The sequence below is a fragment of the Ciconia boyciana genome, chromosome 4, assembly GCF_034638445.1.
Source record: "Ciconia boyciana chromosome 4, ASM3463844v1, whole genome shotgun sequence".
Taxonomy (NCBI): Eukaryota; Metazoa; Chordata; class Aves; order Ciconiiformes; family Ciconiidae; genus Ciconia; species Ciconia boyciana.
The window spans coordinates 54122801-54136980 of NC_132937.1; the positions used below are offsets into that span (position 1 = coordinate 54122801).

Genomic DNA, 14180 nt, shown 5'->3' on the forward strand with positions numbered 1-14180 from the left:
TAGTCAAATGTTTTGTAGCATAATGGCCAGGATTAGCTTTTTCACTGCAGCATTAACCTGTAAAATAAGCGACATGGTCTTATAAACGGTCGATTTTACTATGTGTCATCATCTTCCTTTAAAAAGGGGTGAAATGAAGAGCACCATTATATCTTCCATTTACAGTAGTGCTGAAGTAACTTATTATAGCAGTAGTCTGAGGAATACCAATACTTTCAAACCAATAAATCTTTACAGATTAAAAGATAAGGGATGTAAAAGGAGAATAAAAATATAGCCCTAACTGCTCAAAATATACTGTTCAGTTGTGTACCATATTTACACATCAGAAAGATTCACATGTGAAGGAAATGGAGGAGGCGCCTTCATTTCCATTCAACTGGGAATTAAGTACCTATAGAAGGAGCCAGACTGATGAAACAAAGAGTGCTGTATCTGCCAAGTAGGTCTGTCACATCTGCAGAAGCACAGCAAGTCATCCTATTTGTGTCCATGAAAATTTCAGTTATGTGATCTCCATTCCTCTGGCCTCTCTGCTAACATTGTTAAGCATTGAAGGTCTCACTGATGGAATAGAGTTTGTGGTGTGCAGTGACCCATTAGAAATGTGACTAAGCTGACGTATTCTACACTGTAACCAGCTGTTAGTAGATCTTAGTCATTCACAGCCTTGGGAAAGACCTGAACCACTCACGTAGAGGTGAACAGCAATGTATTTAATTACCACCTGATGGATCCACAGATTTGTATTGTTATAACTATATTGAATGGAGGTTTGTTTTTTGTTTTGTTTTTTTTTAATTATAATAGTTACACTGTCATGGTTCCTGATCTGAACAAAGGTGTTCAGATACATCAGACAAGTTCATTCCCCTTCCCATGAGGAAGCAAACTGTATTGTCTGAAGTCTTTATTTTTTCCAAGATCGAAGAAGCCAGTTTCTCATTCAGGGAAAGTTAGGTGAGAAGAGTATTAAGTCACCATTCTGTAGTCTGTGGATGCTGCACACAAACCTATATTGATATAACTATTTGAATGGAGATATGAAGTGTTTTAGTACAAGTTTGCCTATATACATACTAACTTTTGTGACACCATGACTTTGAATATAATAACTTTTCCTTCCATGCATTTTTTGAGTCAGAATCAGATCTTGGTTGATACTTCCATGAATCTGAATACTTTACCATGGTTGTTTTGGTTATTTATGGGTGTAACATGAGTTCAGAGCCTCCTCACTCTGTGTGAGGAGCTCCTGCCTGTTTGGATCTCTGTATGTCAATGTGAGGAAAAACATCTTTTATTGCAGAAGAGTGAATGAATTACTAAATAGATTATCAGTCACAGTTTCAGGATCTCAAAGGGGAAAGTAAAAAGGAAATATCGGATCTGGATGTGCCCTTGGAACAAAATTCTTGCACTGCCTTACTAACTGTGTGTTGCAAGAAGGGCATTGAAGGGAACTCAAACGTAAGCAGGCATTGGTAGTTTCCCGAGTTCAGTCACAGTACCATATAGATATCTATATCTCAGTTCAACTGTTCTGCCCTCCCCCTACTAAAAACTAGAGAAAAACCTTGTATGCCTGATTTTGAGAGACAGCCTGTTTGTACCGTCTGCATTGGCAAAATAGTTCAGGAACAGTTCATCCTAATGAAAATATTATCCCTGTAATGCTTCCAGCCAGGTCAGCAAGAAGCTCATGTTATCTGCTGTTTTTGTGGCAGTACTGCTCATAAAACTTGGACTTCCTAGAGAATTATTTAAGCCCACTCACTGTTATCTGAACACTGTTTCATTTATGAATCTGCTTTCTTTGTCCATTCAATCCAGTATCATCTCCTTTACTTCTTTCCTGCACTGATCATTTCAGCAAAGACATCCTTAGATTTTACGAGAGTCTTGTTAGTCGGTGGGACAAAATCACATGTTCATGAATATTGATCTTCTAGGTTGTGAAGTCAGGCTTCTTGTATATTTCTTCTGTGCCATCTACATGCGTTTTCAACTATCTAATTTTTAAAATGCTTTATTTTAGATGTTATTTCAGATTACAAATAATCAGTTCATTGCACATCTTTCTCACCTGCTGAGCTTTTTCTTTCTTTGTCTTCTGGTGTCTGTAAGCTTTTTGATTTCTCCTTCAGGAAGAGCTGTTTTTTAACATTTTCCATATGGTATAAAGTTAGGCCTAAGAAAAGGTGTTGGCTTATGAGACAGTCCAGCATGGAGAGCACCAGTGTGAAAAGGGCCAGGGAGTCTTTGACATAAAGTAGCTCTGTCATGGGCAGCAGGGTGTTAAACTGTCCCTCTGCTTCTTTGCAGAAAAAACATATGAGAGTGCCTCATAGACTGATGTGCAAAATTTATTTCATTAATTAGCAGTTCTTGTGTTTTTTCATTACTTCGATGCAGGTTTAGGGCAAGGGGTATTATTCCACTTGACTGTAGTTCCCAAACTCTGTTTTCCTCCCTGCACTCCTCATTCAGTTTCTGCCATCTGCCATTACAAGTGCAATTCACGCGATTTCTGTCCTATTCCTCAAACCTCCTTACATTACTTCTTAACCAGCTTTCCACCTTTACACTAATTTACTCTGTTCCTCAACTGTTTCCTATCTTCATTTTTGAAAGGGACTACCAAGGACCTATTTTCATTGTGTCTCGCATAAAATATTGGACAACCTCCTGGTAAGAAGCTGCCACTTTAAGCATGAGCCCAAATCTAAACTTGAGACAAAAACTGGTACTTGGTTGTCTATCAAAAACTGGTATTTGTTTGTCTATCAAGCCTAATCTGATCTCTGTAGCTATATCAAAGGCAGCCATTGCTATCATTTATCTCAATGACGCAGTTATCATACAGAGTAAAAGTCTCTTGTGAGGTACTTTTCAGTAGCCAGTGTGTATGCTAATCTCTCGAACCAGTTCTCTGCCAAACCAATTCACTTACCTGAAGTTGTCTTTTCATGTTTCTCTGTGGTTCATGCATTCTGCATCTGCAGTAGTCCCCTGAAAGACCCACTAGACAATCTCTCACTGTTCAAAGTGTTGGCAGAAAAACACAAACCCTCTTGTCTTACCTGCTCTAATGGCTGATGTTCTCTGCCTTCAACTCAAGCAGCAGTAAGACTTTTTTACTGTAAGGAACCTTATATATATTGCTTGAAGCGTGTCAGAAGGTTACTCCAGCAACCAAAATTGCCATTTCTAGAGTTGTTGCATACTCCGTTTACCCTCTGTTCTTCTCTGACTTTTGAGTTCCTCTACTTTCCTCTATTTGTCTCTGTTATATAAATATTGGCTCCCCGCCACGTTCAGCTATCATGAGCTGCAATATTCATTGATACAGATAGGTCTACAGAGTGAATGCAGGCCAATTCTGTCAGCTCCCAGAGCACTCTCATTGAGACTTTGATCTGCTGGCATGTGTTGGCTGCATAGGCATCTGTTTAATGGATTCCCTTCACTTGCAAGGAAGATGCTTTTTGAAGAAAAGCACCTCACTCTCCCTTGTGCACAATGATCCCCTGAAACCTTCCCTGCCTGTTCAGCTCCCTTGTCACGCTGGTGATACTGAACAACAGATTTTGTCAGGCTGGCACTGAACAACAGCTAAGCGTGAATTATTTTTCTGTTGCTGCAACTGCTAATTTAAAAGTACTTTGCCATTCACTTTTATTTCTTAATTGAGTATTAACTTTTTCAAAGCTTAGTTAAATCTCAGTTTTCTTCTGAGGTGTGTGTATACTGTACGCGTATTTGTAATGTTCTCTCTAACATGAACTGAACCATAGCAGTAGGGAGATCCCTTCCTAGAGACTCAGATCTATGTTTAAACACCTAGGTGGAAGTCTTAGCTCTCACACTTCATTTCAAAGGAGCAGTCTGATTTTACTGTGAGTGATTTAACAGCTGAATGAAAAATTAGTTGTAGTTAAATTCTTACCTTTTATGCCCCTTTGTTTTAGACTAGTTTGATTTTAAAGCCAGGAACTGACCTGGGAGTCCTCATCTCAATCCTGTAGCTTCACTGCAGGAAAGTATGCTGTCCAAACATTATTGACAGTAACTCTCTGCTGTCCAAAATTTAAGATCACATTCTGGATGGTATTTAAGACCTGACACTGAGGATACTGACTCAACCCAAGATAAATCTTCTAAAGGAACCTCAAGAAAGCCTTTCACACCTATGAAACAGGAAGGTTTGCCACAAGCACAGCTCCAGATAGATAACAGAAAAAGAAGGGAGGAGATGTATGGGCTCCGAGTAGACTTCTCAGTCTGCAGAGTCCAATGGAGGATGCACAGGTTGACAGAGGGCAAGGGGAAGCCAATATTGACATAGTAAGTGATTTACTTAGTCTGTTGTATGCACATATACACAGCTGCCACCCAGCCCTTGTGCACTGAGGAATGTCTCTATGCAGGCAGGTGTCAGACGTTAAGTAAGACTCTTCCAGGCAAACCTCTCTCCACACTGATGAATGTTTATTTTAGAAATAAGAAGAGTTCTTTTGTATCACTTTCATATGGTTTAACCACATAAAAATGACAATAATTTCATTTTTTTAGAACTAGTTTGGGAGGTCTTTGTGTAAAAGGGTGTTTACTTTTCCTGTGCAGTGTTCAATTTTCTTGGCAGTACTTGAAGTGATTCTGTCAGGATGAAATCATATATCTCTAGAAAATATTCTTTACTTATAACACCTAACAGCTTAGAATGCTTTGTTTTTTACCATATATACTGTGCATATAGGGACTGATCCAAAGCTGCTGGCTCCATAGTGCTTTGGCTCAAGACTATACATTTTTCAAGTTCTACCTACATCATTTACTTTTTCCCAGACTGACTAGAGGGGTGTGAGAGTGCTTTGTTCTGAAGGCTCATGGCTCCACTGGGGCAACAACTGTAATTCTAGCAGCTTCTCCTACCATGAGTAGCTGCTTACTAGCTGGTGCCACTTTCTGGTCTACCTAGCTAGCAGAATTATTATGTGGGCTCCAGTTCTTGTAGCAATGAGAGAGACATTTCAAAACTGAGGCAACAGTGCATTGTTGTCCCTGTTGTTATTCGTAACACGCTAATGCATAGAGGCTTCTGTCAAGCTGAGAGTCTCATTGTGCTAGGCAGTAGATAAAGACAGAGTAAGAGATCATCCCTGCTGTAGGACCACAACCTAAGGAGACCACAAGGACGAAGCTCAACAGAAAGAAAGGTATTGTTACAATTCTGCAAACGTGAAGTCGAGACACACATGGAAGAAGAGTATGATCCAGCCCAGCACTTGAGTCTTCCCATTGGATTCAAAGGGTATGTTCACATACTCATGGGCTAGCCCATGTTTCAGCAGTTGTGGTCTCAGTCACCTCTGGAGTTCAGTGAAGAGCCAGGAACAACATCCTGCTCACTTGATCCTTCAGTTCTTCACCTGAACTGCTTGGGCACAATACCACATTGATGGGTTTTTTTCTGTCACAAGAAAGAAGGAAAGTTCATTTCTAATTAAAATTAAATGTATAGAACTATTCAGAAGTTCAGGCTCATGTTATGTGTTAGAAGCTTTTTTCTTTTCCTTTTAAACAACTTGAAGTTGATCACAAATGTCCAGGCTATATTCTAGTTGAATATATGGGCCCTCACAAAACTTGAAACTCACTAAAGTATAACACAATAAAGTTTTATTTAGGGTTCACAGGCAAGATTTTTGTTAACTATGTCAAGATAATTTCCCTTATTAGAAATAGCATGGTTAAGCTGTTTTTTGAGATAATCTCTAACATTTTTAGACTTACATTAATGATACAGAATAATTGTGCTGTGATTGAAATCAAGATTTGCAGATTATTGGGCCTTTTTTGGCAACTGGAGCTTCAGAATTGTTCTTTTTTATTCAAGGGAGCTGTAAATATTCACATTTTAAAACTGATCATGATTAGTTGTGGAAACTGCTCATTTACCTTAAGTTAAGCACATGCATAAGCACTGCTTAGTCAAGCCTAATTTATTTAATGAGAATGTTCCAGAAAATTATAGTTTCTCATTAGCCCTTTAGAAATTAGAATTTTAATACATAAAATTAATAGTATATTACAGATTATTAGTCTGATTCATAATATGAACTGACTGTTAGATTTCCTAACGGGTGTTTTTCTGTTCACAAAATCTATCCATTACTAGTTCACTGTGTTAATTTATAGTTCCTGGAAGTGCAAGAAATGTAGTGCTCTGCTTGGTTGGGCTTTTTATGAACTTACGTCCAGTTTTTAGACCACACCCTTAGCATTGTGTATAAGGAAACCTAAAGGAAAACCATTGCCTTGAGCAGTCAGATCAGGTTCACTACTTAGTTTGCTTATCTTCACGTGCATTTTATGTCTCCATATACTTCACCAACTCTAAAAAAAACTACTAAGGCATCACAAGAGTCTGCTGGAAGCAAGAGATTGTTCATTTAGAAAGTGAAAGATTTCTGTGATCAGTTTCATATTTCGAGTTTGTGATGATATAAGCTGTATTTTGGGACCATCCTCTGCTCCCTATACATTTCCTGTGGAAACTTGTTTTCATTTATGTTCATTTGGAAAACGTGCATATATGTATATTCCAATATATGTATCACTAATATACACGTATCCATTTCAACACATCCAGCCCTATGAATTGCCTTTTTACTGTTACATTCCTCCCTGTTAGCCACCTCTAAATGTCTCTGTAGTTTTGTATTAATACAGTTTTCCTTCAATCAGTTCAAATATTCAACGTATTGTATGCATGTTAGCCTCTGCAGAGGATGAAAACCTTTTGAATTCTGTTTTTTATGAAGTAGTATTTGAAATATTTTAAAAGTCTAGTTTGTGCTTAAATACATAACCACTACTTAGGTATTTAGGAGATGGAGACAGACAACTGATGAACTGATAGACCTAGAGTTAGGACAAGCCGGGGGTTTAGGGGCACAGATGTGCCAAAGTGTTCCTGTAAAAAAGGCTAAAAAGACATTGTTTCTCTGTTGCTACACATTAGTATAGCTTTCGGCACTAGTGGAGGAGAAAGAAGGAGGGATAAAAAGAATGTTTATGACCAAAACCATGCAATCTCTTCCCCAGGCTCAACTGATGACTTTTCAGCTGGGCTATAAACTAGCAAGTATGCAGATTTTTCCTAAAGTCTGCACCTTAACAATGACCATGGTCAGCTCACCAAGATGTCAGTTCCACTTGCTAAGGTTCCCTTAGCTTGATCCTGTAACTACCGTATTCATTTTTCTAAGTATAGGATTATTTCCTACTTGAAATTTAATTCTGGTATTGTGAGATGCATGCACCACATGATGGCATTAATCTTTTTTGTATGCCATATGCATTGGAAGAGTCAGTTCAGTATGGCCAAAGCACCCAAAAGAAAAAAGAGACAGAGGAATGCACAGATAAGGACCGTAAAAAATAAGATAGGAATTATTTCAGTAAGCATCACATAACACTCTACAGTAAGGGTAAAACTGTGTTACTGCAGAAAAGCAGTATTTAAAAAAAAAAAGGGGGGGGGATTATTATCTCCAACAGTACAAGTAGTTTAAAAACTAAATTATAAATTTAATAGGATAATGTTAGTTCAAAGTGTTGCAAGCACCTTTAGGCTATTATAAAATAATTTTACAGCCCTGTGATTCTATTCTATAAGGTCATCACTGATCTTCTCCATGTTTTTTAGGACTTCGAAATTCTTCCAATCATACATATCATTTATGGTTTTGGTTACTTGCACATCCCTACTCCACTTTGCACGTCTCTGCTCTACTCTACATTCTTTACTTTATATCTGTGAAAGCCCACAGAAGTCACTGGGGACTATGAAAGTACAAGGGTAAGAGAGAATTTGACCTCATATTTCCTGAGCACCTCTAAGGAATCTCCTGTTTAAAGCAGCTGGAAAGAATTGTGAACAAACCAATGTTATGGGTAGGGCAACAGATGCAACCTGCAACAGAAATTTCAAACACTGGAAAAACAAATCCTTTCTCTTTACTGAAACACAGCATTTCTTTCTGGAAGAAGAAACAGACACCCTCTTCTGCAGAAGCCAAGATCTCCAAAGAGTTTATGTGGCCTCCTAGCCACTGAGATGAAAACTGCCAACAGAAACATTGTGCACTTATACCAATAACAAACAACGAGTTGCTGGAGGTAACAGCTATTACCATCACTTGAATAAAAGAAACTCTGGCAACTAACCATGTATCAAACTAGATTCTGAAATAAGAAAATGCCTTCTTTTCAGCACCTACTCAAATATCTTATTTTAGGTTGTGCCAAAACTGAAGGGTAGCTGATATCCACATTAATTCTGACTTACAATTTTATGGGAAAGTCTGGAAAGACCTCTCCCCCAAGATCATTCGTATGGAGAACATACTCCAGATTAGCTTAACTGGCTGCCAGATGTCACTCCTCTTCCACTGCTAAATAGCTCCCAGTATATGTATCGGGCTTTGGTGGCCTTCAGTGTATTACAGCCTGGAAAGTGACCATGGCAACTTCTTACTCAGTATGCAAGATGTGTTTATTGTTAGAAAGGGTTAAACACATTTTTGTCATTGCTACTAGCAGAACCAAGGCTGTTGTCTAAAAGCGAACTACTCTCATCAGTGCTTATGGTGATGCTCAGGACATACCTTGCCCTGTTATAAAATCAGAGAATGTCATCAGCAGATGGAGCACAGAAGGGGAGCAATGTGGTTTTTTGGTCCATCAGCATTCTCATCTAGGGAGGAAAAAATATTTCTTGCCTACTAGCTGTTTCAATTTGTTATGGGTGTTACTGACAGTGAGGAAAAAAATGCTCAAAACATCTTTATAAAATAAATAGAGAAGTTAGAATTGTTCTGTGACTGTAGGATGGCACAGTCTTGAATGATTATTTCCATAATGTGTTTACTAACATGATGCATTTTAAACATGCTGAGCAGTTTCCATTGACTGCTGATCTCAGACTGTCAGAGTGTTTTTCCTCTGCTTGTTCCACAAATTCTGCTTCATGCTGCTGACATATTTCATAACTTTCCTTCATTGTCTGCCTCCATCCTGCTTGGAGCCTGAGGGTGTCTTTTTTCATAATCAGTCTCTTTCGTTTCTGCCTGGCTTTGATTTCTTCAAGGGTAGGTTCTCTGAGCCTTACTTGTTCTAAAAGTTTAATTTACTCCCCCAGCAATCAGTTTCAATAACGTCATGCAGGAAAGGAAGCTATTCTTCAGGATTAGAAAAAGTGGCAGTATCTGGCTCTCATACTTTCATTTTGGACGTGGGAGTATGTCCAGGTCAGTGTAGTGTTTTGTGTAAAGTTGATGGGAAGACTGTTTTCTTATATTCTTATTCTGAATATAGGACTTTTTTGTGTACACATTTCTACATATCTCTGAAGTGCCTTCTAGTAGAGTACAAGAGTGGAAGACCTACTGTTTTAAGCAATTTTCTGTGTATGGCTGACAGAATTAGGGGTTGTATTCAGTACAGCTCCCACAGCAGAAATCTGGTTTTAATGTGATGAACACTGAAATTCAGTCACCAACAATCCTGTTGATGCAGGATTTGCATAGCTAGTGCAAAGAAGGGCTGGCTTAGTGACAGCTGTTCACCCAGGGGTTGAAGAAGATCTCCCTGGTCTCCCGTTGCATCTCTCAAGGCCTTAGCACTCCCTACCTCCACAAGAAGGAAAAGCCAGTCAGGAACACCACAACTGGATCTTCTGGAAAAAACTCCTGCTCAGCAATTCACTGATACATTCCTTTGATGGACTTCGTTAATATCTTCTTTTTTTTTTGTTAAAGACAGAAAAAACACGAGCTAATTAAATCCATTCAGTCTTGAAATACATTGGCCAGGCTCCTGCACACCAAAAACTTTTAATTTAGGACACAAAACTGTTCCTATGATATTGCAGGAGTCCCAAAGACTTGAAGTTCCAGAGCTTTTGACAAGAACTGAAAATGCAGAGGAACAGTAAATATTCTTCTTAACCTCATCCTGCAGCTACAAGAAGGATGACAGTGATCAGAGAAGGAGAATCCCCTTTCATTCACTGCTTCTTCACTCCATCTGTCATAAAAAGAAAAATTCAGGTGACTTTATTCTGTGCTTAAAGTTTTCTCTCCTGACCCCTTTACAGATGGGAGATTGGGAAATGGAGCACCTGCAGTCTTACCTGTGGGGTTGGACTGCAGACACGAGATGTCTTCTGTTCTCATCTACTATCAAGAGAGACTAATGAGACCGTGATTTTGGCAGATGAATTGTGTTATAAACCTAAGCCATCCCTCGTGCAAGCCTGTAATCGCTTTGACTGCCCACCCTCCTGGTATCCTACAGAATGGCAAGAGGTAAGAATGTATGCATAATATCATTTTATGACTGTTAAAAGTAGTCATTACATGCATTATCAATGCATCATTTTGCTTTAGCCCATCAAGAGGATTCATTAATCATTCTGAAGAGCCATTAAAAAACTGAAAAAATGTGCCTTTTTGCTCTTTAAAAAAATGCATCAATGTTTTCAGAGGTAAATAATGACTATAGCTACTTGTCATGCAAAGTCACTGGAAACTCTTAACAGCTGGCTATGGACTCCAGACAAAAATATCTGGAATATGACGGTCAGCTGCAGTGAGTGGATTTGGGTTAGCAATGCCAAGGTTTCTAGGAATACAAAGCTATAAGGATCAAGGAGGAGAGAATCTTTAAAGAGCATTGGGTATTCCGTATATTCTCAAATAATAATTTAGTTTAGGACAAGAAACACTCCTCATCCTTCAGAGTCACAAGTGAGTGTTAGGCACTTCCCTTTGGGAGATGGATGCCTTATTATACTAACGATGAAAATTGCTGTCTACACAATGGATCTGTACAAGGCTTTCCATCTTTGGAAAGCAACCTGAAATGAATTTATTTGCTGCCATCTGGTTGCAAATGAAAACACTTGTGTATTTCAAAAGACTTAAAGATGCTTCTGCTGAATATAATACTGCACAGGAAGAAAGGATCCTGCCCTGTTGCCAAGAGTAAAGGAAAAGTTTGCTCTGTGGTGGAGGTGCAAGCAAAAGGCCTGTTTAAGGCCTCTTCAATTCTGCTGGGTGCAAGGATTCATTCCATCCTAGTGGAAAACTATGAGCACTTGGCACAGTGCTTACTTATGCCTACCCAGTCTCCATCTATAAAATCTGCTCTTTACTTAACAGCCAGGGAGATGTTAATGTACTCACCTAATGAAGTTGGTAAGTCTGTGAAGCTGTACTTCATGGGAGAGCTTTAGGTTTGGGCAGCCATCCCAGTAACAAAAATTTATGCCAGCTTGATGTTCTGTCAAAGCTAGGTAACTAGCCTATGGTATTAGTCCTATGTTTAAAACAATTCCGTGACATTTCATGTTTTAATTTGTCTACTGATATTCACATACACGTATTTGCTTAGTTGTACTTTTGAATATTTCTAGGCTATAGTCATACACAAATGCTATATTTGTAAACAGCAAATAGTATTCTACTAGCACATAATGTAATAAAGTCAAGCATTTCAAAGTTAGGATATGCTAGAAGGAGTGCCTGTGCTCATTAAAATCCTATAATTGGCCACAGTCCTTACAGAAAGCAATTTTCTGTAAGTTCATTTGAACAGTCAGAAGAGACATACCATACAGCATGCTGAAAAATTGACTTTCTGCTAACAATGACCATTAGCTATAGGCCACCCTAGAATGGTACCAAAATAGTTTCCGCTAGAGCAATTTCCAAGCAGTTTTTTTCCAAGATTTGAACATCTTCCTCAACAGTGTAAACATACATATTTCTGCCTGTCTAATGTTTTAGCCATTTTTGCATTTGCTCAGGGGCTCTCAAATATGCTGTCTTTTTAAAAAGTGTAGCAGATCTTAAGGAGGAGGGAATTATTAATTAAATACAAAGGCTTTAACAAGCATATTAATCAGGAATTAAATCAAACTGCTCAGTTCACACCTTTTGTGTTAGCTGCTGTCTTCTCTGGGCTGGGTGGAGACAGAAAATGTGTGCTGCAATTTATTGCTGCAGCTTAAGGGAGGTCACGTTATAGCTCTTCTGTGCTTCCTTCCACAGGCTTTGCAGGCTGGCCAGTTGTGTACGTAGCTCCTCACTACATGGGCACTTAGTATTTCCTATGCTTACCTTTCACCAGGAGAAAACAAGGCCAAAAAATGTACTTCTCTACCTACAGTCTTCTGCCTCTGTTTAGTTGAGTATAGTGCAAGAAAAAAAAGCCTAATCCGTCAAAATGAATTCCTATTCTCTCATTTTTTAAAGACATCTGTCTTCCTTCTTTGCACCACCAACCTCCGTACAGTTATTTCCACCCTGCAGGAAAGCCAGGCCTCACAGTTCAGTCTCACACAGGTTTCCCATCGATGACCTCCCTGTGAAAACCTGCACCATCAGGCCAGTGCGTGGTACTTAGGGATTATTACAGCTGTTGGCTCCTGGGATGTGTGAGGAAAAAGAACATTTGGACAGGATGTGAGTGGCTGAGACTTCTCCTGGGCGTGAGCTCCAGCCATGCAGCAGAGCTGCCATGGAGCCCTCCAGCAGAAGAAATACTGCAGGAGGATTTCTTTCCTTGCATTAAGGGACCTACAACACCTCTCCTCTCCCCAAATCCCTGAGATGGTTCCCCACATATGGGAAGACAGAGGGCCCTGTGGGGACGTGCCTTCCTCTCCCTAAGGAGGGTCCTTTAAAGCTTCACTGACACTAGAGGGTAACATCTGTTCTCCACACAGCCTGGTTTGACGCCATTTTTTTGGTCTCATCTGTGGAGTTCGTCATGCTTTTCAGAGCACTCTCTCACGATAGTTTCAAGCAAACAAACAAGCAAAAGATTTAAACTTTAATGAGCAATGTTTTCTTTTCTAAGGCCTTTTATGCTCATTAAGGAAGGATTGTCTGAATTAAATGCCATTAGAAGCCCCAGTGTTCCTGGCAGATAAACACACAATAATTATCAGTGTGGTAACATTCCAAGTGATTTTTTAAATATCTCTTTACAGATTCAGGACTATTTATTTTTAAATAGTTCTGTTTCTTAGCTAAATCCATTAGGATGTTTATCTTGTTTTCAGTAGTGTGCTTCTGAAGAAAAGTGGATATGAGCTTTCATTTTTACAAGGCCCTATAAATATCTACTCTGCAGACCTCAAATGGGAGACATCCATTAGTAAATCTTCATCCTCCTTTGTTTTATTACTGAATAAGCACCATAGTCTCAGTCCCAGCATTCTTTTTTAGTTGCTTGGTGCTATCCTTGCTCCAAAGATTATTAGAACAATGCCTTGACAACAGAGTCAGAATGGGAAAACTGGCAACACTTTCAGATATTTTCCTAGCTATTTTTTCTCTATATTGTAAAAAGTCCTTTCTAAATCTTCAAGTTTCAGGCCTTAGAAAGCAACTGAAAGACCTGCTGAGAGAAAAATATTTACTCCCTTTGCAGATGCTTTATCTTACTGTAGAGTCATAGCAGAGAATTCATTTTTGAGAGTAAGGCTGAAACATGTACTGCTGTAGTCCCACCACCTTGAGCAGAGGGCAGTGCAAAATTATACCACCTGGGAGCTGAGGGGTAGGACAAGCCCTTCCTCAACTGTCCCTGTAAGCACAACTGATCATAAAATTATATCCTTTCAAAAATTCATCTACTGTGCCGAACCGGTAACAGTTATGATGCTGAGTGGCAGTTGCCTAGCCCTTTATTTTTCATTAATAACTGCTTTTTTTCCACAAGCTTGATAGGAGACCAGTTTCCCTGCCTCCCAAACAATGGAAATGGTGGTTTTGCCTGAATCCTGTGCATTGTATGCATGTGCATAGATACACACAGGCATGTGCTGAGGCAGAGGGACAGCCCACTTTCCCTCTCTGTTTTCAACAGTGACCATCAATTCTTTGTGTTAATTATTGTTTACAGATTGTTGTAGGAGCAGAACAGATACCAGAGCAATGACTGCTGTGAGAGAGGCCAAGGCCACAGTTCCACCAGCAGTTTAGGATGACATATGCCAGCACTTCTACCAAAGGAGGAAATAGGTGCTGCAAGGATCTCTTTCTTGCCCTTATAGCACCCACTCCCTTATATCTCCAGAAGTGCTGGGCAATCGTGCAATG

The 14180-nt window shown here is 39.2% G+C and overlaps 1 protein-coding gene across 1 annotated transcript in view; it reads left to right on the plus strand.

Annotated features, from left to right (window-relative positions):
• Positions 1-14180, plus strand: part of ADAMTSL1 (ADAMTS like 1) — a 468435-nt gene that overhangs the window by 397855 nt on the left and 56400 nt on the right. Inside the window, 1 exon segment of the mRNA XM_072860932.1 lies at positions 10166-10376. Within this exon segment, the coding sequence (XP_072717033.1) occupies positions 10166-10376 (211 nt within the window).